Source organism: Ovis canadensis, chromosome 20 (assembly GCF_042477335.2).
Source record: "Ovis canadensis isolate MfBH-ARS-UI-01 breed Bighorn chromosome 20, ARS-UI_OviCan_v2, whole genome shotgun sequence".
Classification (NCBI taxonomy): Eukaryota; Metazoa; Chordata; class Mammalia; order Artiodactyla; family Bovidae; genus Ovis; species Ovis canadensis.
The window spans coordinates 24036847-24062169 of NC_091264.1; the positions used below are offsets into that span (position 1 = coordinate 24036847).

The 25323-nt window shown below is 40.6% G+C and overlaps 1 protein-coding gene across 4 annotated transcripts in view; it reads left to right on the forward strand.

Moving 5' to 3' along the window:
- The window catches only part of BLTP3A (bridge-like lipid transfer protein family member 3A), a 72950-nt gene that overhangs the window by 24140 nt on the left and 23487 nt on the right, over positions 1–25323 (forward strand). For all 4 annotated transcript variants that reach the window (XM_069564148.1, XM_069564149.1, XM_069564150.1 and 1 more), the window contains 7 exons: positions 13691–13880; positions 14363–14503; positions 14925–15095; positions 15993–16185; positions 23246–23332; positions 23865–24035; positions 24432–24571. In XM_069564148.1, coding sequence (XP_069420249.1) covers positions 13691–13880; positions 14363–14503; positions 14925–15095; positions 15993–16185; positions 23246–23332; positions 23865–24035; positions 24432–24571 — 1093 coding nt within the window. The remainder of the gene's footprint in view (positions 1–13690; positions 13881–14362; positions 14504–14924; positions 15096–15992; positions 16186–23245; positions 23333–23864; positions 24036–24431; positions 24572–25323) is intronic.

Here is a 25323-nt window from a genome sequence, read left to right on the forward strand (position 1 = left end):
TGGTTGATTTACTATTTTACATTCATTGTTCATTTTTTATGTGCTTTTTCATTTTTTACATGCTATGTCTATGTTTTCTTATAAGATGTGTTTGTTGTGTACTGTCAAGTACACAATGCCTTTGCGCAACACCATTCCAGTCATGATTCTTTCTGATGGTCATCTGTCCCCATCTGTGGCCAGTGAGAGCCTTTCAATATCACCTGTGTCCTTTGGACAAGATCCCAGTAATCTTTCTGTTTTTCTACAGAACAAATCAGGCTTCTCTTATTCTCTTCTCTTTTATCCTTACCTCAGATCTAGAATCAGATATTTCTCCAAGGAACCTGATTCATTTTAGTAAGAAATGTTATGAATATTTAGTTAGAGACAATAGTCTGGGCAGAATTGTATTCATTGGGTCGTCACTGCTTTAAAGCCTTTTCAGTTCTAGGGAAAAAGTATTTTTTAAGAAAGATAAATAATTCATAATAATATCTTGAATTTCTCAAATTGAAAAAAGAGGATTTTGAGTAACTTTTTAGATTTACTCTTTGCATTTTTCTGATTTTTGCTTTGTTTCTTTGTTGTTAGGTGTCTAATGTCTATCTTCTATTTTTGCATTTAAAAAATTAATTTATTTTTAAGTGAAACAAAGATGAATATTTTTAATGACAAAGAAGATAGACATCATAAACCATTAGACACCTAACAACAAAGAAACAAAGAATCAGAAGAAATATAAGGGAAAGAAAAAATATATAATCATAGTGAGGCATGTTAACATTTTTCTGAGAATATTTTATCAAGTACATAAAAAATAAGGATAGGAACATCTTGAATGATGTCATTAATAATTTAAATATAATAGATTTCTATTTATATTAGTTTATATTATTTCTATATCCTATATAAATATATTTAAAATTTATATCTCATATTTCATTATTAGATGTCCATAGGACATTTAGAAGAGCTGGCAAAAAGAGAAACATTGCTAAATTTCAAACAGTAGAATTATTTTTTGTGAGTGATTCAGTTACACATATACACATATATGGGTTTTGAAATTATTTTCCATTATAAGTTATTATAAGATATTGACTATAGTTCCCTGGGCTACACAGTAACCTTTGTTTCTTGTTGCATATCTATTTTTTAGATGAGAAAAATAGCATTCTATTCATACTAAGTCAAACAAGTGGAATCAAAATGTCTTAAATTTTTTAGTTAGGCACAAATTTACAAGTTTTTCTAAAATATATATGTTATACATATTATGTATATAAAAGTATATAAGAACTTTTCTGCTATGCTTGATAAAGGCTTGAGAACGAATATTAAAAAGAAAGAGATGAAGAAATTGGAAAACAAACTAAATGAAATGGGAGTACTGAATATGAAATAGAAAAAGTGAAACAAACTAGATAAAAGTAAAAGTTCTTCATATAGTCCAGTTGTTTTTAAACGTGGCTGCTCCTTAGAAACATATCTGGAACTCTGGTGGGAAAAAAAAGCAATACCTGGACATTTGTAGTTTTCAAAAAATTCCAAGATAATTCTGGTATGCATATGAATTTTAAAAAGTATTCCAGGATCTTCTATTAAATGGTAGTTTTAGTGATATAGAATTCTATTATTTTTCTGTTGACCAATCATGATACAATGGCATTGTGAGTAATCGCAGTAGTGAAAGATGTTTATCAATTTTCATAATCAAGAGCCAGACAAAAAATAAAAGACAATTACAATTGCAAGCCATAATGGCAACATGATTAACTATAAAATAATTACATACAATTTGGGGGGGGGTCAGGCAGAGTGATGTGATAAGTGAAAATGTATATATCCACCTGTTTTCACCTGCTCACCTTGTCTATGTCTTTTGATTAGGGCATTTAATCAATTTACATTTAAGGTAATTATCCATATATATGATCCTATTACCATTTTCTTAATTGTTTTGGGTTTATTTTCTCTTGTTTCCTGCCTAGAGAAGTTCCTTTAGCATTTGTTGTAAAGCTGGTTTGGTGGTGCTAAATTCTCTTAACTTTTGCTTGTCTGGAAAGCTTTTGATTTCTCCATCAAATCTGAAGGAGATTCTTGCTTCATAAAGTATTCTTGGTTTAGGTTCTTCCCTTTCATCACTTTTAATATATCCTGCCATTCTCTTGCTTGTAGAGTTTCTGCTGAGAAATCAGCTTGAACCCTGGTGGGAGTTCCCTTCCTTTTCCCTCGTTGCTTTTTATATTTTTTAGGGCTTCCCTGGTGGCTCAGATGTAAAGAATCCGCCTGCAATGCGGGAGACCAGTGTTCGATCCCTGGGTTGGGAAGATCCCCTGGAGGAGGGCATGACAACCCCCTCCAGTATTGTTGCCTGGAGAATCCCCTGGGTCAGAGGAGCCTCATGAGCTACAGTCCATGGGGTAGCAAAGAGTTGGACACAACTGAGTGACTGAGCACAGCTCTGTCTTTAATTTTTGTAAGTTTGATTATTATGTGTCTCAATGTGTTCCTTCTTAGGTTTACCCTGCCTGAGGCTGTCTGTGCTTCCTGGACTTGGTTGACTATTTCCTTTCCCATGTTAGGGAAGTTTTCAGCTATTATCTCTTCAAATATTTTCTCAGGTCCTTTCTCTCTTCTCCTTCTGGGACCCCTACAATGCAAATGTTAGTGTGTTTACTGTTGTCGCAGAGGTCTCTTAGGCTGTCTTCATTTCTTCTCATTCTTTTTTCTATATTCTGTTCTGTAGCAGTGACTTTTGCCATTCTGTCCCCCAGGTCATTTATCCGTTCTTGAAAGTTGAAGTTAAAATCACTCAGTCGTGTCCAACTCTTTGTGACCCCATGGACTTTACAGTCCATGGAATTCTCCAGGCCAGAAAACTAGAGTGGGTAGCCTTTCCTTTCTCCAGGGGATCTTCCCAACCCAGGGATCGAACCCAGGTCTCCTGCATTGCGGGCAGATTCTTTACCAGCTGAGCCATAAGGGGAAGCCCAAGAATACTGGGGTGGGTAGCCTGTCCCTTCTCCAGCAGATCTTCCCGACCCAGGAATCGAACTGGGATCTCCTGCATTGAAGGTGGATTCTTTACCAACTGAGCTATCAGGGAAGCCCTATCCATTCTTCTGTCCCAGTTATTCTGCTATGGATTCCTTCTAGTGTATTATTCATCTCTGTTTGTTCTTTAGTTCTTCTGAGTCTTTGGTAAACATTTCTTGCATATTCTCAATCTTTGCCTCCATTCTTTTTCTGAGATCTTGAATGATCTTCACTATCATTTTTCTGAATTCTTTTTCTGGAAGGTTGCCTATCTTCACGTCATTGAATTGTTTTTCTGGGGTTTTATCTTATCCCTTCATTTGGGACATAACTTTCTGCTTTTTCATGGTGGTTAAGTTTCTGTAATGTGGTTTTTGTTTTAGTCGCTTTGGGACTGTGGTTCTTCTTGCTTCTGTCTGGCTTCTGATAGAGGAGGCTAAGAGGCTTGTGTAAGCTTCCTTGGGGGAGGGATTGGTGGTGGGAGAAACTGGGTCTTACTCTGGTGAGCAGGGCCTTGCTCAGTAAAGCTTTAACCCAGTTATCTGCTGGTGGGTGGGATTATGCTCCCTCCCTGGTATTTTTTTGGCCTAAGGCGACCCAACTCTCTAGGTCTATGGTTGGGTGCTGGCGACCTCCAAGAGGGTATACCCCAAGGAGGACCTTCCAGGCTGGGTGCCCCCTTCCCTGTGGTGAGCCCCTCCTGACCCACACCTCCTCCACAGGAGACCCTCCGACACTAGCTCCTTTCCTCTGAGTCTTGGTATGCCGGAAAATTTTGTTTGTGCCCTCTTAAACTGGAGTCTCTTGTTTCCCCAGTCTTGTGGAAGTCTTGTAATCCAATCCTACTGGCCTTCAAGGCAGATTCCCTGGGGAATCTGGGAATTGGCGGTCCCTTTGGCTGGGAATTGGCTGGGAAGCCCGACATGGGGTTGAGAACTTCTTTGGTGTTATTGTTCTCCAGTTTGTGGGTCATCCACCCAGAGGGTATGGGATTTGATCTCATCATGATTGTGCCCCTCCTGCCATCTCACTGTGGCTTCTTGTCTTTGAATGTGGGGTATCTTTTTGGTAGTTTCCAGTGTCCTGTTGATAGTTACTCAACAGTTGGCTGTGATTTGGGGCCCTCACAAGAGGAGGTGAGCACATGTCCTTCTACTCTGCCATCTTGAACCAGAAATGTTTGCATTTTTGTTCATATGCTAAATTTTGGTTCCTAACAACATTTTGTAATAAATAATTCACTTCTTAATAGTTTCAAAAATAACAAAGACTAATATAACTACCAGTAAGACTACTGAATGCAGTAGCCTTTTGTGTGTGTGTATACGTGTTTTTTTATTTTTGGCCACACTGCACGGCTTATGGGATCTCAGTTCCCCAACCAGGGATCGAACTCAGGCCTTCAGCATTAAGAGTGCAGAATCCTAACCACTGGATCACCAGGGAATTCCCATGTATTTGCTTTAACCGTATGATATATTCTATTAGAGATATATAGTCAAACACTGTGCTTTAAAATTACTTGAGGGACTTGTCTGGTGGTGCTTCAGTGCACGGGGTGTGGGTGTGACCCCTGGTGGGGGAGCTAAGGTCCCTCCTGCCTCGCAGCCGAAAATCCAGAATATAAAACAGAAGCAATATCTTAACGTTCTTTGTATGGTTGGGTACCAGCTTGCCATACAGAGGAGTTCATTTTTTTAGGACAGATTTTTTAGAGCAGTTTTAGGCGTGAACAGTAGCACTAAGAGGAAGGAACGGAGATTTCCCGAATACCCCCTGCTCTCAACACACGCAGAGCCTCCCCCATTATTGACATCCGCCACCCAGAGTGGTATATTTATTATGATAGATGAACTTACACTGACTCATCATAATCACACAAACTTCATACTATACATTGAGGCTCACCCTTGGTGGGACATTCTATAGGTTTGGACAAGTGTATAATGACATGCATTCACTGTTACAGTATCATACAGTGTATTTTCGCTGCCCTAAAAATCCTCTGTGCTGCACTTAGTCATCCTTCTCCCTGCCCCAACCCCTGCCAACCACTGGTCTCTTCACTATGCCATAGTTTTTCCTTTTCCATGATGATTCCATCTCTTTAGATTGCCTTCTTTCACTCAATAATATGCATTTAAGTTTCCTCCATGTCTTTTTATGACTCTGTGGCTCATTTCTTTTTAGTGCTGAAAAATGTTTCATTGTCTGGATGTACCACAGTTTATCCATTTAATAGTTAAAGCATCTTGGCTGTTTGTTTCCATAATTTTGGCAGTTATGAATAAAGCTGCTATAAATGTCCATGTGTGGACTTTAACTTTTAAATTCCTTTGAGTGTATATGAAGGAGTGTGATTACTGGATCATATGGTAAGAGTATGTTCAGTTTTGGAAGAAACCGCGGAACTGTCTTCCCAAAGTGACTTCCCATTTTACATTACTACTAGCAGTGAATGAGAGTTCCTGCTGTTCCATATCCTTGTCAGCATTTGGGTTAGTAATTAATGAAAGTCGCTCGGTTGTGTCTGACTCTTTGCAACCCCATGGACAGTAGCTTGCTAGGCTTCTCTGTCCATGGAATTCTCCGCATTTGGTGGTGTCAGCAATTTGGATTTTGGTCATTCTAATAGGTGTGTAGTAGAATCTCACTGTTGTTCTAATTTCCATTTCCCTAATAACATATGATGTAGAGCTTATAAGACATATGCTTCTTTGCCATCTATATGTCTTTCGTAAGGTATCTATGAAGGTCTTTGGCCTATTTTTTAATTGGGTTGTCTTCTTATTGTTGAGTTTTAACAGTTCTTTGTATATTTCGGATAAGTCTTTTATCAGATGTGTCTTTTTGCAGATATATTCTAGTCTATGAGTGGTCTTATTCTCTTGACGTTGTCTTTCACAGAGCAGATTTTGAAACTAATGAAGTCCAGTGTAGCTGTTATTTCTTTCATGAATTGTGCCTTTGCTGTTGTATCAAAAATGTAATTGCTACACCCAGTATCATCTAGGTTTTCTCTTATGCTATCTTCTAAGAGTTTTATATCAGTTTGTTTTACATTTTTAAAATGTTTTTAATTTAGTTTTTAAACTATGTAAAATTACACAGTTCCAAAGTTAAAACTATAAAACAAGGTATGTTATATGTATGTATGTTTCTATCATCCCTACTCCATTTTTTACACAAAATTTAACATACCATAAACACTTTCCACATTGCCTTTTTCTTTTAAAAATATATCCTGGAGATCACGTCATAGATGTATATAAGGAGATGCTTCTTATTCCTTTTTGCACCTGCAAAATACTCAGTATATTTTATAGGGGCGTCATAGTTTATATAGCCAGTTCTCTGTTAATTAGTTCATTTCAGTCACTCGGTTGTGTCCGACTCTGCGATGCCATGGACTGCAGCACGCCAGGCTTCCCTATCTATCACCAGCTCTTGGAGCTTACTCAAATTCATGTCCATTGATTTGGTGATGCCATTCAACCATCTCATTCTCTGTCATCCCCTTCTTCTCCTGCCTTCAGTCTTTCCCCAAATCAGGGTCTTTCCCAGTGAGTTAATTCTTTCTCTCAGGTTGCCAAAGTATTGGAGTTTTAGCTTCAACATCAGTCCTTCCAGTGAACACTCAGGATTGATCTCCTTTAGGATGGACTGGTTGGATCTCCTTGCAGTCCAAGGGACTCTCAAGAGTCTTCTCCAACACCGCAGTTCAAAAGCATCAATTTTTTGGCGTTCAGCTTTCTTTATAGTCCAACTCTCACAGTCATACATGACTGTTGGAAAAACCATAGCCTTGACTAGATGGACCTTTGTTGGCAGAGTAATGTCTCTGCTTTTGAATATGCTGTCTAGGTTGGTCATAACTTTCATTCCAAGGAGTAAGCATCTTTTAATTTCATGGCTGCAGTCACCATCTGCAGTGATTTTGGAGCCCCCAAAACTAAAATCAGCCACTGTTTCCACTGTTTCCCCATCTATTTGCATTTGGTGATGGGCTGGATGCCATGATCTTCGTTTTCTGAATGTTGAGCTTTAAGCCAGCTTTTTCACTCTCCTCTTTCACTTTCATCAAGAAGCTCTTTAGTTTTTCTTCACTTTCTGCCATAAGGGTGGTGTCATCTGCATATCTGAGGTTACTGATATTTCTCCCGGCAATCTTGATTCCAGCTTGTGCTTCTTCCAGCCCAGCGTTTCTCATGATGTTCTCTGCATATCGGAGAAGGCAATGGCACCCCACTCCAGCACTCTTGCCTGGAAAATCCCATGGACAGAGGAGCCTGGTAGGCTGCAGTCCATGAGGTCGCTGAGTCGGACACGACTGAGCGACTGCACTTTCACTTTTCACTCTCATGCATTGGAGAAGGAAATGGCAACCCACTCCATTGTTCTTGCCTGGAGAATTTCGGGGATGGGGGAGCCTGGTGGGCTGCTGTCTATGGGGTCGCATAGAGTCGGACACGACTAAAGTGACTTAGCACTCAGCATGTAAGTTAAATAAGCAGGGTGACAATATACAGCCTTGACATACTCCTTTTCCTATTTGGAACCAGTCTGTTGTTCCATGTCCAGTTCTAACTGTTGCTTCCTGACCTGCATATAGGTTTCTCAAGAGGCAGCTCAGGTGGTCTGGTATTCCCATCTCTTTCAGAATTTTCCATAGTTTATTGTGATCCACACAGTCAAAGGCTTTGGCATAGTTAATAAAGCAGAAATAGATGTTTTTCTGGAACTCTCTTGCTTTTTTGATGATCCAGCAGATGTTGGCAATTTGATCTCTGGTTCCTCTGCCTTTTCTAAAACCAGCTTGAATATCTGGAAGTTCGCGGTTCATGTATTGCTGAAGCCTGGCTTGGAGAATTTTGAGCATTACTTTACTAGCGTGTGAGATGAGTGTAATTGTGTGGTAGTTTGAGCATTCTTTGGCATTGCCTTTCTTTGGGATTGGAATGAAAACTGACCTTTTCCAGTCCTGTGGCCACTGCTGAGTTTTCCAAATGTGCTGGCATATTGAGTGCAGCACTTTCACAGTATCACCTTTTAGGATTTGAAATAGCTCAGCTGGAATTTCATCACTTCCACTAGCTTTGTTTGTAGTGATGCTTCCTAAGGCCCACTTGACTTCACACTCCAGGATGTCTGGCTCTAGGGGAATGGTCACACCATCATGATTATCTGTGCCATTAAGATCTTTTTTGTACAGTTCTTCTGTGTATTCTTGCCACCTCTTCTTAATATCTTCTGCTTCTGTTAGGTCCATACTGTTTCTGTCTTTTATTGTGCCCATCTTTGCCTGAAATGTTCCCTTGGTATCACTAATTTTCTTGAAGAGACCTCTGGTCTTTCTCATTCTATTGTTTTCCTCTATTTCTTTGCATTGATCACTGAGGAAGGCTTTCTTACCTCTCCTTGTTATTCTTTGGAACTCTGCATTCAGATGCTTATATCTTTGCTTTTTGCTTCTCTTCTTTTCACAGCTATTTGTAAGGCCTCCCCAGACAGCCATTTTGCTTTTTTGTATTTCTTTTCTATGGGGATGGTCTTGATCCTTGTCTCCTGTACAATGTCACAAACCTCCGTCCATAGTTCATCAAGCACTCTGTCTATCAGATCTAGTCCCTTCAATCTATTTCTCACTTCCACTGTATAATAGTTCTGGATTTGATTTAGGTCATACTTGAATGGTCTAGTGGTTTTCCCTACTTTCTTCAATTTCAGTCTGAATTTGGCAATAAGGAGTTCATGATCTGAGCCACAGTCAGCTTCCAGTCTTGTTTTTGCTAACTGTATAGAGCTTCTCCATCTTTGGCTGCAAAGAATATAATCAGTCTGATTTCAGTGTTGGCCATCTGGTGATGTCCATGTGTAGAGTCTTCTCTTGTGTTGTTGGAAGAGGGCATTTGCTATGACCAGTGCATTCTCTTGGCAAAACTCTATTAGCCTTTGGCCTGCTTCATTCTATACTCCAAGGCCAAATTTGCCTGTTACTCCAGGTGTTTCTTGACTTCCTACTTTTGCATTCCAGTCCCCTCTAATGAAAGGGACATCTTTTTTGGGTGTTAATTCTAAAAGGTCTTGTAAGTCTTCATAGAACCGTTTAACTTCAGCTTCTCCAGTGTTCCTGGTTGGGGCATAGCCTTGGATTACCGTAATACTGGTTTGCCTTGGAAACGAACAGAGATCATTCTGTCATTTTTGAGATTGCATCCAAGTACTGCATTTTGGACTCTTGTTGACCATGATGGCTACTCCATTTCCTCTGAGGGATTCCTGCCCACGGTAGTAGGTATCATGGTCATCTGAGTTAAATTCACCCATTCCAGTCCATTTTAGTTCGCTGATTCCTAAAATGTCCATTTTCACTCCTACCAACTCCTGTTTGACCACTTCCAATTTGCCTTGATTCATAAACCTAAACATTCCAGGTTCCTATGCAGTATTGCTGTTTACAGCATCAGACCTTCCTTCTATCACCAGTCACGTCCACAGCTGAGTGTTGTTTTTGCTTTGGCTCCATCTCTTCATTCTTTCTGGAGTTATTTCTCCACTGATCTCCAGTAGCATATTGGACACCCACCGACCTGGGGAGTTCATCTTCCAGTGTTCTATCTTTTTGCCTTTTCATACTGTTTTTAGCCTTAGGCCACCATACATGTGCTTTCTGTATTTATTCTGATCATTTTGTATAGATGGAATAGCACATTATGTGGTCATTTGAGATGGGTGTCTTTCTCTTAGCATAATGTTTTCAAGGGTCAGCTCTGTTGTAGTGTATATGAGTACTTCATTCCTTTTATGGCTGAACAACATTCTCTTGTATGGATATACCACATTTTACTTAACCATTCATCAGTTGATAGACATTTTATTTGTTTCCACTTTTTTTTGCTAGCATATTTTGGAATATACTCCTGGGAGAGGGACAGCTAGGTCAAAGGGAAAATGCATTTGATAGACATTGCTAAATATCCCTTTGTAAGGATTTTATAGTTTTGTGTTACTGCCAGCAATGTTCTGAGTTCTTGTTTTCTGGAAACCTTTGTTGTTACTGTTCAGTCACTCAGTCGTGTCCGACTCTTTTTGACCCCATGGACTGCAGCATGCCAGGCTTTCCTGTCCTTCACTATCTCCTGGAGTTTGCTCAAACTCATGTCCATTGAGTTGGTAATGCCGTCCAACCATCTCATCTCTGTCATCCCCTTCTCCTCCTGTCCTCAATCTTTCCCAGCATCAGGGTCTTTTCCAATGAGTTGGCTCTTCCCATCAGGTGGCCAAAGTATTGGAGCTTCAGCTTCAGAATCAGTCCCTCCAATGAATATTCAGGATTGATTTCCTTTAGGATTGACTTTGTTGATCTCCTTGCAGTCCAAGGGACTCTCAAGAGTCTTCTCCAACACCACAGTTGGAAAGCATCCTTTCTTTGGCGCTCAGCTTTCTTTATGGTCCAAGTCTTACATCTGTATATGACTACTGGAAAAACCACAGCTTTGACTAAACAGACCTTTGTTGGCAAAGTGATGTCTCTGCTTTTTAATACTCTGTCTAGGTTTGTCATAGCTTTTTTCCCAAGGAGCAAGTGTCTTTTAATTTCATGGTTGTACCCACCGTCCGCAGGGATTTTGGAGTCCAAGAAAATAAAGTCTCTCACTGTTTCCATTTTCTCCCCATCTCTTTGCCTTGAAGTGACAAAACCAGATGCCATAATCTTAGTTTTTTGAATGTTGACTTTTAAGCCAGCTTTTTCACTGTCTTCTTTCATCTTCATCAAGAGGCTCTGAAGTTCTTTTTCACTTTCTGCCATAAAGGTGGTATCATCTGCATATCTGAAGTTTTTGATATTTCTCTCTTGATTCCAGCTTGTGCTTCATCTAGTCTGGCATTTTGCATGATGTACTCTGCATAGAAGTTAAATAAGCAGGGTGAGAATATATAGCCTTGAGGTACTCCTTTCCCAGTTTTGAACCAGGCTGTTGTTCTATGTCTGCTTCTAGCTGTTGCTTCTTGACCTGCATACAGGTTTCTCAGGAGGCAGGTAAGGTGGTCTAGTATTCCCATCTGTCTAAGAATTTTCCAGTTTGTTGTGATCCACACAGTCAAAGGCTTTAGTACAGTCAATAAAGTGGAGATAGATGTTTTTCTGGAACTCTCTTGCTTTTTCGATGATCCAGCAGATGTTGGCAATTTGATCTCTGGTTCCTCTGCCTTTTCTAAAACCAGCTTGAACATCTGGAAGTTCACACATTAGTTTCCCTATTTTTAAATTTATATAAATGTAATAATATAATATGTTGTCATTTGTATCTACATACTTTTAGCTCAGCATGATGTTTTTAAAAGTCATCCATGTGGTTATTTTTCATTAATCCTCATTACTATATGATATTCCATTACATGCCACAATTACCTATTCTGTTGGAGATGGACATTTCATTTGTTTTTACTTTCTGGCTATTTAGCCTACTGTTGCTACATGGGACTGTCCTTTGTCATGAGTGTGGTAGTTAATACATGACTGTATGCATTTGTCAAAACCTTGTATGTGTATCCTGCAAAGAATTATCTATTCTATACGTAAGTTAAAAATTTAATTTTTAACTAAAGAAAAGAGAATAGTTAATGCTATCAACATTCTTATACATGCTTCTTGGTGAACATATGTACACATTTCTGATTTGTACATGTCCACAGTAGAGTTGCAGGGTTGTAGGCTGTGCATATGTTCTGTTTTAGCTCATACTGCTGAGCAGTTTTCCAAAGAACTTACCCCAGTTTTGCCCCAGCAGTACATAAGCGTTCCATCTGTTAGCACTTAGTATTGTTCTCTTTTTATTCTAACTACCTAATAGTTGTGCCAGATTTTGTTTTCAGTTTGCATTTTTTGATGAGTTATTAGACTTTCAAATATCCTCTTTCATAAAGCATTGATGTTTTTTCCCATTTATTTCGGGGGTTATTTATATTTTTCTCTTTATTTATTTATTTTTTAAAAATATTTATTTATTTTTGGCAATGTCTTCAGTACATGGGATCTTTCATTGTGGCGCACAGCTTCTCTCTATTTCTGGTGTGTGGGCTCCACAGATGCCCCAGGGCATGTGGGAATCTTACTTCCCTGACCAGGGATCAAACCCACATCCCTTGCATTGGAAGGCAGATTCTTAACCACTGGACCACCAGGGAAATCCCTATATTTTTCTCTTTAATTTGTAGAAGTTCTTTTTATATTCTGGAAACAAGTCCTTGCTTACATACATGTATTACACATATCTTCTCCTACTAGGAGTTTGCTATCACTCCTAATGTTATTTTTTTATTGATCAGACATTATTAATTCTACTGTGGTCCTATATGTCTTTATTTCCCTTTGTGGTTAGTGCTTTTTGTGTTTTATTTAAGGAATCTTTTCCTGTCTCAAGGCACGAAGATATTCTCCTATGTTTTCTTCTAGTTTTAGTATTTGACCTTTCACATTTAGATCTACAATCAATCTTGAAACTGGTTTTTTGTTCATTTGATGCAAGATGAAGGTCAACATTATTTTTTCTTTTTATGGGTAGCCTCAAACTGACCATGCACCATTATTGAATTTTCCCTACTTCACTGTCATTTTTGTCCTGAATCAAATGACTCTCAGTGCAGTTTTGATGTATGAGTAAGGTGGAACATCTTTTTCTGTTTAATATCTATTTGCATTCATCTTCCTGTGAACTGTTCCTACTTTGTCCCATTTTTATTGGGCTACTGGTCTCTTTGTTTTCAGTTTTGTGAAACTCTTTATCCGTTAGAGATATTAGCCCTTTGTGATATAAATTGCAGAGATATGTGTGTGTATGTGTGTGTATTCAGTTTATAATTCCCAGACCTTTTTATCTGTTACAATGAAAACTGTGTTACCTGCATGTCAAGAGTGTCTGTGTTTTCCATGTCTAGAAGGACTTTAAGGATGGCCTTCAGTTCTCCCCCTGCTGTTTTGGGCCTCTCTGTGACGTACGGCTGTGCTCTCTGGGGTGGGCTGGACAGGCAGAGGCGGGTCTGTGCTTGACTCGGTTTCACAGGGTAAACCTCATGCTCACCTGGCTGTGCTTTCCTCTTTCACCACTTTCACAGAACATGTTCTGTCTTTGAAGACGTTACTGAAACCGACTGTTTCCTTTCTGTAGTGATAATATCTCTCCTCAGAGACAATAGTCAAATATTTATTCAGGTAGTTTGTGGACTTGGAAAATATTTTTTTCAACTTATTCTTTCTAACCAGAAGGACATTGTTTCCAGGTCAACTCTTTCTTTTATTCCATTCTTAAAAAAGAAAAAGCTCATCAGAAAGGGTACTGTATCATCATAAACATTTTAGAAATTTAAAAAATATAAAGCAGAAGTGGGAGGAGAGAACTTTAAAAAAAGCATCCACAGTTCTAGCATCTAAAGACGGGCATTATTGAAAGTCTTATCTTAAGTCTTCTATTATAGAGAGTATGTATAGGGAATTCCCTGGTGGTCCAGTGGTTAGGACTCAGCTTTTTAACTGCCTAGGCCTGGGTTCAAACCCTTTGTTAGGAAACTAGGATCCTGCAAGGCATGGTGCAACCGAAAAAGAAAAAAGAGTATGCTGATGCCAAAATCTCACACGATCCTGAATATTGATCTGCCTTGTTTGTCGTAGTGAGTACGGCTTTGCTGAGAAGGTGGTGGAGGGGATGTTCATCATCGTCAACTCCATCACCATCAAGATTCACTCCAAGGCCTTCCACGCTTCTTTCGAATTGTGGCAGCTCCAGGGCTATAGTGTCAACCCCAATTGGCAGCAGAGTGACCTCCGCTTCACCCGCATCACTGACCCACACCGAGGAGAGGTGACAGCCCTGCCATTGCAAGGAGGGAGAACGGGAGGGTTCAAAGGATTCATTAAAAAAAAATTATGTATTTTAATTGGGGAATAATTGTTCTACAATATTGTGTTGGTTTCTGCCATACATCAACGTGAATCAGCCTTAGGTATACACATGTCCCCTCCTTGTGCCTCCCTCCCACCTTCCACTCCATCCCACCCTTCTAGGTGGTCACAGTTTGAGCTCCCTGTGTCATATAGCAAATCCCCAATGACTATATTCCTGTCTTGGGTCAAAGGCTTCCCCATTCTTGGGAACCCAAGAATCCCTTCTGTCTCATGTTACTTTCCCTCAGTTAAGAATTTGTGATCCACTGCCTTCTGTGAGTAGGATCCCAGCTAAGAATGGTGGGAGTCTCTGCCTTGCTAGTTTTTTCCCCTTGGACTTCCTGCCTCTTGATTAATTTCATCCACAATGTTAAGGGATTTTACTTTTTTTCCTTCTAGGTTTTAACATTTAAGGAAATAACTTGGCAAACACTTCGAATTGAGGCAGATGCTACAGACAGCGGTGGTCAGGACACAGTCAGCACTCCATTGAGGCTGATTACCAACCAAGGCAGGATCCAGATAGCCCTCAAGAGAAGAGTGAGTGTGCTCTCTGTCCTCGCGAAAATGTCCATTTTCCGTTCTCCCAGACAGCGCTGGAGTTGGTGTTTCCTCCTTTTTGTGTGTTATTGGCCCCTGAAACGACATTTGAAAGGGGAGGACCTGCAGTTCAGTGTTGCACTGAAGCTACTATTGAGGGAACATGTCTATTTCCATCATTTTAATTTTGGAAATAGCAATTTCTACCTGTATATGGGGACCTAGGCAGTTGATTATTACTGCTTTTTGTTAATCAGAGAAAACTTTTGTAGTTTGGTAAGAAATTAACTCTCCAAAGTACTTGATGTTTTCTTGTATTGAGGATTGAAAAGCCATCTCTGAAACTGGTTGGGCAGTACTCACTTTAAGGAGTTGGGGTGGTACCAGATGTGGAAGCCTGTGTTCTCTGTGACCCCTCCAGACCAAAGATTGCAATGTGATAGCCTCCAAGCTGATGTTCCTGTTGGATGACCTGCTCTGGGTGCTAACGGACTCGCAGCTCAAGGCTATGATGAAATATGCCGAGTCGCTGAGTGAGGCCATGGAGAAGGCCGCCCAGCAGAGAAAGAGCCTGGCCCCTGAACCTGTACAGGTTAGAGGTGAAGCGGAGGCCCTTGGTGGTGGTGGGGAGGTGGCAGGAGACCTGGTTTACACTGGCGTAGGCGGAGCCTAGCTCTTGTTCCGCTTATTTGGGAGAGTGTGTCATTCGCGTCTGCGTGTGCATAGGCTCTGCCTGTGCCTTTATCCGGTTATTCTGTTCACTTGGTGCCTCTAGTGTGTCAGGTGTACAGTGCTGGCCACTGGAAGGCCTCCTGTTCCTGACCCTGGGACTCTTGCTGCCTTCAAATATGGACCATAAGCAAGTTATTACCATATGGTGCGATAAGTGCTGTAGCAGAGGTAGACACTGTGCCATGAGAGCACAACGAAGAGGGGTCCTGGGCAGAACGAGGGCACTTCGGGAAGACTTCCTGGAGGAGGCGTGGTAGCGTCAGTCAGATAAGTTCTGGGTGGGAGGGAAGCTTAGAAAAGAGGACTCTGACAGTTACTAGATTAATTATAATTTGGCTTCTTTGGATTCTTTGGGTTGTTTAGATGGGACAGACCTATGTGAGCTACTAGGTGTACCATTATGAGGGGCGTCACTGTACCTTAGGAAAGACTTAATGGGCTAGAAGTAAAAAGATGTGTGTTTATTTATATGAATGTAATACCACGTGTAGTTGTTATCATTATCACACAGAAAAGCAAATGAAGTTCCACCATATAAAGAAACAAGTGTAAAATTCTTCAAGGCTATAAAAATGAAAACTTAGGAGATATTACTATTCAGTGTATAATTAAGTATACATGATTAAAAACAATGATTATGAGAGGGAAGGGACATCTTATCAAATTGTGGTTTTCTTCAGGCTGAACTAAAGCTTAAAGAAGGCCAGCAAGGAAGCTGTCCGGGTCTGGACTTCTTGTTTTTCTCTGTTGCACATAGATCACCCCACCTGCCCCCAGTGCCCAGCAGTCCTGGGCCCAGGCCTTCAGTGGCAGCCAGGGCAGCGGCAGCAGCAGCAGCAGCCGTCTCAGCCAGTACTTTGAGAAATTTGACGTGAAGGAGTCCTCCTACCATCTGCTCATCTCGCGCCTGGACCTGCACGTGTGTGATGACAGCCAGTCCCGAGAGCCAGGTATCCTGCGAGGCCCAACCTGGGTGGGTGGTCCATCACTGCCTGCAGCTCTGGGGATGGAAGGCTCTTTTCAAGACTCTGTTACGGTATTTTGTTGGCTTCCCATATCACAGCCTTCCTCAGGTCTCAGTGCTCCTGGGGCAGCTCTCTCTTACTGCTTGTCAGCCTTTAGGGTCCAACAGAACTGCCTGTGAGACAGTAAAATACAGGGGCTGGGCCTCTTCCCAGACCTCACTAAAACAGAATCCTCAAGGACAGAGCCCAAACAGCGTATACTTTTTTTTTTCCTTCCTAGTGGGCATTGCTGACCACTGTTATAAGCTTTCCAGAGGGTAAATTCAACTATTGGAAACGTCAGAATTTTCAGATCTTTGAGTCGCTGACTTGATGGACATGAGTTTGAGTGAACTCCAGAAGTTGGTGATGGACAGGGAGGCCTGGCGTGCTGCAATTCATGGAGTTGCAAAGAGTTGGACACGACTGAGTGACTGAACTGAACTGAACTGAGTCAATTTATATATAAATATGTTCTTCCCAAGCAGAGAGGTTACAGTGTGTTCTTGTCATACTTTTTCATTCATTAGAGTCATTGTTATTAAACACACATACACATTTATTCAGAATGAAAAAGTAATTGACTCATTTCTTTCCTTTATAAGTCTTAGGAAAATCCCTTCACCTCTCTGAGTTTCTTCATTTGTGAACTTGAATTAAATCATTTCTTACTCACAGGTTGTTATCAGGCTCAAATGAGTTAATATACTGAACTTGGAGGACCTTAGTCATAGGCCAGTGTTTGGATTATTAGTTCTCTGCTGCTGGTTCCTTCGGTTCTCTTTGCTCCCCCTCGGCTCCCCTTTGCTGCCAGCTCTGGGTTTAGATGTGTGGTAGCTTGTCCTCTTGCTGCCTTATCGTCTCTGGAGGTTGTGTTTGCCTCTTAATGAGACTTAGACTCACCTTCCTTGGGGGAGCCTACCTTTTATTCCTGGGTCACCAAGCTCCATTGCCTCTTGCTCTGCTCTGCCTTGGTGTTGAAAGGACTTAGCCTCTCTGCACTCCCATGATGAGAGAGCTGAAGGAGCAGTGACAGGGTAAAGATGGCTTCTGCCACTCACTGGTTGGCTACCCACTCTTTTTGAAAGTTCTTTGCTAAACCAATTATTATTTTGTTCGGTTATTTCTTCCAAGTGTTACTATGAAGACTTTGGAGTTTTGTTTTGTTATGATTCCTTTCAGAAATCTTTATTAAAAATACATTTGGAGAGTTTCATCCTCATGCTAGATGAGGGTGTAGAGCCCTGTCTTCCTCATGTGGCAGGGTTCTGTAATCCACACTAAGATGTGAATGGCTAACCCTCCCTGAAGCCCCCATTTATTTATGAAGCTGAATTAATCTACTCGGTGGATTTTAGGGACATTTTCAATGAGACAGAGGGAAAACGCCCAGCCAACCATACCCAGGTGTGCCATATGACTGTGTGAAAGGCCAAGGAACACAAGGAGTCCTTGTGACTTTGAGTCTTCCCCTTGGATTTTGGAAGAAAGGAGAAGGAAGAACTCTGTGTTATAGGAAGGGCTCAAAGATTGTCTGGAGTTGTCCTGGTCAATATGGCAGCCACTAGCCACTAATGGGCACTTGAAATATGGGCTGATCCAAATTGGGTGAAGTTTTGTTTTGCCGTGCGTACAGCATGTGGCATCTTAGTTCTCTAACCAGGGATCAAACCCTGCATTGGAAACACGGAGTCTTAACCACTGGACCACCAGGGAAGTCCTGCTGATCCAAACCCCACAAGTGTAACATACATGTGGGATTTCGAAGATATAGTACAAAAAAACACGCAGAATACCTTGATAATTATTTTCATATTGGTTGCATGTTAAATAATAATATTTGGAGTATGTTGGTTTAAAGTGTAATAATAAAATTAATTTTACTTTTTGAAAGAAAACCTTTTTTAATGTAGCTACTAGAAAATTTTAAATTATTTATGTGGCTTATGTTACATTTCTATTGGATAACATTGCTCTAAGAGCTTCGGGAGTTGGTGATGGACAGGGAGGCCTGGCGTGCTGTGATTCATGGGGTCGTAAAGAGTCGGACACGACTGAGCGACTGAACTACTGAACTGAGCTGAGAACTCTCTGTCCAATATGGTAGCAAATAGAGAGAGAGATGTGGTTATTTAAATTAAAATAAAAATTAAATAAAGTTAACAATTCAGTTCCTCATTTGCGCCGGTCACATTACAAGTAATCTATGGACCCTAGATGGCGTCACAAAGAGTCGGACACAACTGAGCGACTGAACTGACTGATGGACCCTAGAAGATGTCCATCATCACAGAAAGTTCTTTTGGACAGTGCTGCTCCAGGGATCGGCTGTATCTATCAGCTTTTTCTTTGAGAACACTATAGCCTGGATGTTGGGGCCTCTGGCTAACACTCTTATCTATCCCTTGGTACTGGAGGAGATGTTGTTGGAAACTTTGTAGGTCATTGAGGACACGGTGGCTTGGGGTGGGGCAGCACTGTCTCTTAAAATCAGACTGGAGCAGCTTCTGGGAGGAGGTGAGTTGTTGATGGGGAAAAGAGTGTCATTTGCCTCTTTAATTATTTCTCTCAGGTTAAGGGCTGTGAGCCAAAGCTTTCTTTATCTCTCTTCAGGGTAGGCTATCCTCTTCCCACCATCTCACTGGAGAATTTTAGTCATTTATGTACACTATTTACTATTTATTTGTCACCTATGATTATTTATAATTATATATGTTAATAGTTGGTAATTATATTTGATTTTGGTTTTTTGGTTCTAGATCATATTTTAATATGTTCAGTCTGTGTAGTTGAGTCTGTGTAGTCGATTGTTCTTTTAGTTCCAAATAAATCCAATAGGAGCATGGCTGTGAAACACTCTCCCTCCAGCAGCCTAGGTCATGCATTTTCAACTGGGATGCTGTCACCCTCAGTAGGTAAAAATTAACTCTTCTCTTTTCAACAGATATATATTTATTGATGGGCTTCCCCAGTGGCTCAATGGCAAAAAATCTGCCTGCAGTGCAAGAGATGCAGGAGACACACGTTTGGTCCCTCAGTTGGGAAGATACCTTGGAGAAGGAAATAGCAACTCACTGCAATATTCTTGCTGGGAACATTCCATGGACAGAAGGGCCTGCAGTATGGTAGTCCATAGAGTTGAAAAGAGTCAAAAATGACTGAGCACATACGCAATATTTATGGATATATAATTCACATACTGTACCATTCACCCATTTAGAATATACAACTCAGTGTTTTAAAGTGTAGTCATAGGGTTGTGTGATCATCACTGCAATCTATTTTGAGAATATTTTTGTCATCTCTAAAAGAAACTCTGTACCCACTAGCTGCCAGTCCCCATTTTGCAGCTCTGAACAACCACTGAGCTTTCTGTCTTGATGTGTGCCTGTTTGGGACATTGAAAATTGTTTTTTTGGTGAGGAGTAGGGATGAAAAAAATCTTAGCTATAACAGTGCTTAACTCTATTTCACAAAATTTTATTCCTTAGTATTTAATTTCTCTTATTGAGTGTTCTTGGGTATCATATGAGCAGTGTTGATATTGCGTTCATGGAAGATTAGGGCTATAAACTATGGCAAATAGATGGCTGTGATTAGAGGACTTTGAGTCTTGAAAGTCCTTGATCTCAAAGTCAGATGGTGAGGGGTGGCTTGTATATACTTCTTGGCTGCCATTAGCTGCCTCATCAGTGTTGTTTATATTTAATCCTTAGGGTATTTGTGTTTTTTTGGCCGTGCCATGTGGTGTGCAAGATCTTAGTTCCCTGTCCAGGAACTGAACATGTGCCCCCTGCAATGGAAGTGCAAAGTCTTAACCATTGGACTGCCAGGGAATTCCCATTAATGCTTAGTACTTTTGTAAGTTGAACTTTGAGAATTAAATAAAAATAGTTTATATTTTATTGTGTAATTCCACAAATTGTTCAACAAGTCAGTAATTTAATTGTGTTGAGAAAATATTGATGCCATCTGAATGCATATCTAGGACCTAGTTAAGCAAAGAGTTGAACACAACTTAATGATTCAAATAACAACAAAGTTAAGCTAAAAGTTATTTTCTCATATTAAGTGAAAGTTGGCTTCCCTGGTGGCTCAGAGGTTATAGCGTCTGCCTGCAGTGCTTCGATCCCTGGGTTGGGAAGATCCCCTGGAGAAGGAAATGGCAACCCACTCCAGTATTCTTGTCTGGAGAACCCCAAGGACAGAGGAGCCTGGTGGGCTTCAGATCACGGGGTTGCAAAGAGTCGGACACGACTGAGTGACTGAACTGAACTGAACTGAAAAGGTTAATGAAAAATAATTTTAAGAAGTTAATTTAACATTTTTGTTTATTTAAAAAAATTTTGAATAACTAAAAATTTGATTATATCACTTATGTATTTATATACATTGCTAAAATGCATACATGATTCTATACATTATAATTTATATAAGAAATAAATTACATTAAAAGTTACTCAGTAAATACAAAATTAAGTTCAATATTAATAGCTTTAAAGCTTTAACTTAAAAACTTTATTTATTTATCTATTTGTCCACATGGCATGCAGGCTCTTCCCCAGCCAGGGGCTGAGCCCATGCCCCCTGCCCTGGTAGTGTGGGGGACCTTAACCATTGGACCACCAGGGAAGTCCCAAATATTTTTTTTTTTTTGCTCTTTATTTTTTATTTTATTTATTTATTTATTTTTGCTTTACAATACTGTATTAGTTTTGCCATACACTGACATGAATCTGCCACGGGTGTACATGAGTTCCCAATCCTGAACCCCCCTCCCACCACCCTCCCCGTATCATCTCTCTGGGTCAACCTAGTACACCAGCCCCAAGCATCCTGTATCCTATATCTAACCTAGACTGGCAATTCGTTTCTTACATGATAGTATACATGTTTCAATGCCATTCTCCCAAATCATCCCACCCTTTCCCTCTCCCACAGAGTCCAAAAGTCTGTTCTATACATCTGTGTCTCTTTTGCTGTCTCGCGTACAGGGTTATCATTACCATCTTTCTAAATTCCATATATATGCGTTAGTATACTGTATTGGTGTTTTTCTTTCTGGCTTACTTCACTCTGTATAATCGGCTGCAGTTTCATCCACCTCATTAGAACTGATTCAAATGTATTCTTTTTAATGGCTGAGTAATACTCCATTGTGTATATGTACCACAGCTTTCTTATCCATTCATCTGCTGATGGACATCTAGGTTGCTTCCATGTCCTGGCTATTATAAACAGTGCTGTGATGAACATTGGGGTACACATGTCTCTTTCAATTCTGGTTTCCTTGGTGTGTATGCCCAGCAGTGGGATTGCTGAGTCATAAGGCAGTTCGCAATCTGCAGATTCAATGCAATCCCTATCAAGCTACCAGTGGTATTTTTCACAGAACTAGAACAAATAATTTCACAATTTGTATGGAAATACAAAAAACCTCGAGTAGCCAAAGCAATCTTGAGAAAGAAGAATGGAACTGGAAGAATCAACCTGCCTGACTTCAGGCTCTACTACAAAGCCACAGTCATCAAGACAGTACGGTACTGGCACAAAGACAGAAATATAGGTCAGTGGAACAAAATAGAAAGCCCAGAGATAAATCCACACACCTATGGACACCTTATCTTCGACAAAGGAGGCAAGAATATACAATGGATTAAAGACAACCTCTTTAACAAATGGTGGTGGGAAAACTGGTCAACCACTTGTTAAAGTATGAAACTAGAACACTTTGTAACAGCATTCACAAAAATAAACTCAAAATGGATTAAAGATCTAAACATAAGACCAGAAACTATAAAACTCCTAGAGGAGAACATAGGCAAAACACTCTCCGACATAAATCACAGCAGGATCCTCTATGATTCACCTCCCAGAATACTGGAAATAAAACCAAATCTTTTAACTTAAAAAAATTATTCAGTCTTTCTTAACCTTGCATTGGATAAAAGGAATAGGCTTTCATACATATGATATACAGTATATCTGTGGTATTAAATTTCATGGAGAATGGGCAGTTAGGTAAAAAAACATCTAAACAGGCTCCTAAGAGGTACTAATTATGACAAAAAGGTTGAGCAGCAGTAACATTGCTGTAGGTTTACCTCTTGGTGGGATGGTGAATAGTCCAGAACTTGGGGTGGTGGTACCTAGATTGGATGGAAATGACTCCCTGATTGTAGGCACACCAGCTGACAGAAGGCCCCGCGGCATTTCCCTTTCCTGGAAATAGGGAGGAAGGGATAGGATGGACGTGCAGAACAGGACAAGTGTTCATCATCACACATATGGAGAAGAAATAGTCCCTGTTCTTACTATGTTTAGAGTCCAGTTGGAGAGATAAGATAGAAACGTGGAAAGTTCATTCATTTAGTCAGGATTGGATTCAGGATAAGTGATAGAATATTTGACTTATTGCAGACCAACTTCGATCTGTGTACACTCTTCTGTCTGTTTATAAGGTCCTTGTTAATGCAGTGGTTTTGTGTTCCGTCATTCTCTGTATGTGCAGTGTGTAATGACTGTCTGATATCACAGTTTTAGCTAAGATTTGAAAGGAAATAATATTGGTCCCTGTTTGTTGGAGAGTTTGGCTTATGCCCCTCCAGGTGCTGTGTTGAGAGGCAGCAGTACTGGTATTGCCGGGTTTGGGGGAACCAGTCAGTCAACGTTGTCAGGTGTGCCTGTGGGAGACCTAAGATTGGAATTCTGGAATCCTGAGCTTTGCTGCTGCTTTTGTCTCTCTGGATACCGGGCAGCCATTTACAGAGACAATGGAATATGCTTTTCTAAAAAAGAAAATAAACACAAACTTTTAGAGTGTATCCCTTGCAGTTCAAAAGAGGATAGCCTCAGCCTTGCAAATCACCTGCCATCGTAGCCTGTTGGCTGCTTAGGAATCAGCCAGGCCTGGGAGCTGACCCTCAGGAGGACTTCTCAGTGCTTCAGGTGGTGTTTAGGCCTCTTTGTTTCTTATACTACTTTTCACCATTATTTGTCTTTGTAGGCGTCTCTGCAAACAGACTCCTGGGTGGTGCAATGCAGCTAACCTTTCGCAAGATGGCATTCGACTATTACCCATTCCACTGGGCAGGTAAGAGAATGCTGAATGCGCGCAGTTTTAGTGTGGCTGAGGTGTTGAAGACTGATGCCTGAGCTCACCCATGATTATTCAGCAGAAGGTTGCCTGGGATTGCGGCACAGGCTCAGAGAGGCATTGGCTATAGTCTTTTCTCAAGAGGACATCTCTGAAAACTTGCAGAGTCTGCTGTTGATGACTCTATCATTGATGAGAAGTAGGAGGGGAGGCAGTGCCTGAGATGTGGCATTTGATTCTGTGCTCTGCTCCTCACTTCCACTAATTTTAGAGCCTCTCCAGTGGTCCACTGGAGTGGTCAAAGAGGCAGCAGTCAGTAGCTGGCCTTTAGGGAGCCTTAGGAAAAATCACATACAGAGTCCAGAAGAACTTGAGTGCTCTCACTAGATAATTTTTTCTTATCTTAGAGGATTTTGGATTGGTGGTAAGGGATCAGATTCTGAACTATGGAAAGCTATACCAATGGAAAAGAAAAATTAAGACATTGGATCATGATCTTAGACTAAAATCTTTTTGCCTTGTTGCATAGGTGATAGCTGTAAACATTGGGTACGTCACTGTGAAGCCATGGAGACCCGAGGCCAGTGGGCCCAGAAGCTGGTGACAGAATTTCAGAGTAAGATGGAGAAGTGGCATGAGGAGACAGATCTGAAACCACCCTGGCACCTGGGGGTAGACTCTTCCTTCCGGAGGAAAGCAGGTGGGTTATGAGGAGCTGGAGGAATCCCGTAACTTTGTCAGTTGGCATTTGCCTTTTGAGTATCCAGTGGCAATAAAGCACTGGCCTGGCTAATTATGTAACTTTATTGCACTAAGAGACATTCGTGACTTTTTTTCTTTATGGGTCCTGTTTGTCTCCAGGCAGAGCTGCAATGTGGAAGAGCGGTTGTTAGCATCTCTATTCAGTATTCATCTCTGTTGCCTTGGTCTGAAGGAGAAGATGATTTTTAAGTTCCTTCCAGAAGCTTGCCAGTGTTGACATGCTCTTTTCTACACGTACCATTAACAATCTTAAGAGTTTTTACTTTCTGAATTCTGTTAATAATGAGAATTGAACGTATCTGAATCTCTTTCCCACCTTCTTATTTTCACTTAGATTCTTTCTCCAGTCCTCGAAAGAGCCCCCTAGAAAGAAGCCCTTCTCAGGGCCGGCAGACAGTCTTTCGGCCTCCAGCATGGAATCGCCTGCGCTCTAGCTGTCTGGTCATAAGGGTGGATGACTTGGACATCCACCAGGTAAGGAGCCCATGATATGGGAAAACAGGGCTGCAAAGAGGCAGGGAAGCAGTTCATTCATTATTCATGTCTCTGCTTTTTAATATGCTGTGTAGGTTTGTCATAGCTTTTCTTCCAAGGAGCAAGCATCTTTTAATTTCATGACTGCAGTCAGCATCTGCAATGACTTTGAGCCCAAGAAAATAGTCTGTCACTGTTTCCATTTTTTCCCCATCTCTTTGTCATGAAGTGAGAAGTGATGGGACCAGATGCCATGATCTTTTTTTTTTTCACTTTTTATTTCTTTTTTTTTTTCACTTTTTCTTTTTGTTTTGATCTTAGTTTTTCAAATATTGAGTTTTAAGCCAGCTTTTTCACACTTTTCTTTCACTTTCATCAAGAGGCTCTTTAGTTTCTCTTTGCTTTCTCCCTTAAAGCTGGTATCATCTGTGTATCTGAGGTTATTGATATTTCTCATGGCAATCTTGATTCCAGCTTGTGCTTCATCTAGTCCAGCATTTTGCATGATGTACTCTGCATAGAAGTTAAATAAGCCAAGTGACAATATACAGCCTTGACATACTCCTTTCCCAATTAGGAACCAGTCCATGTTCTATATCTGCTTCTAACTATTGCTTCTTGACCCACATACAGATTTCTCAGGAGGCAGGTAAGGTGGTCTGGTATTCCCATCTCTTTCAGAATTTTCCACAGTTTGTTGTGATCCACACAGTCAGAAGCTTTAGCACAGTCAATAAAGCAGAAGTAGATGT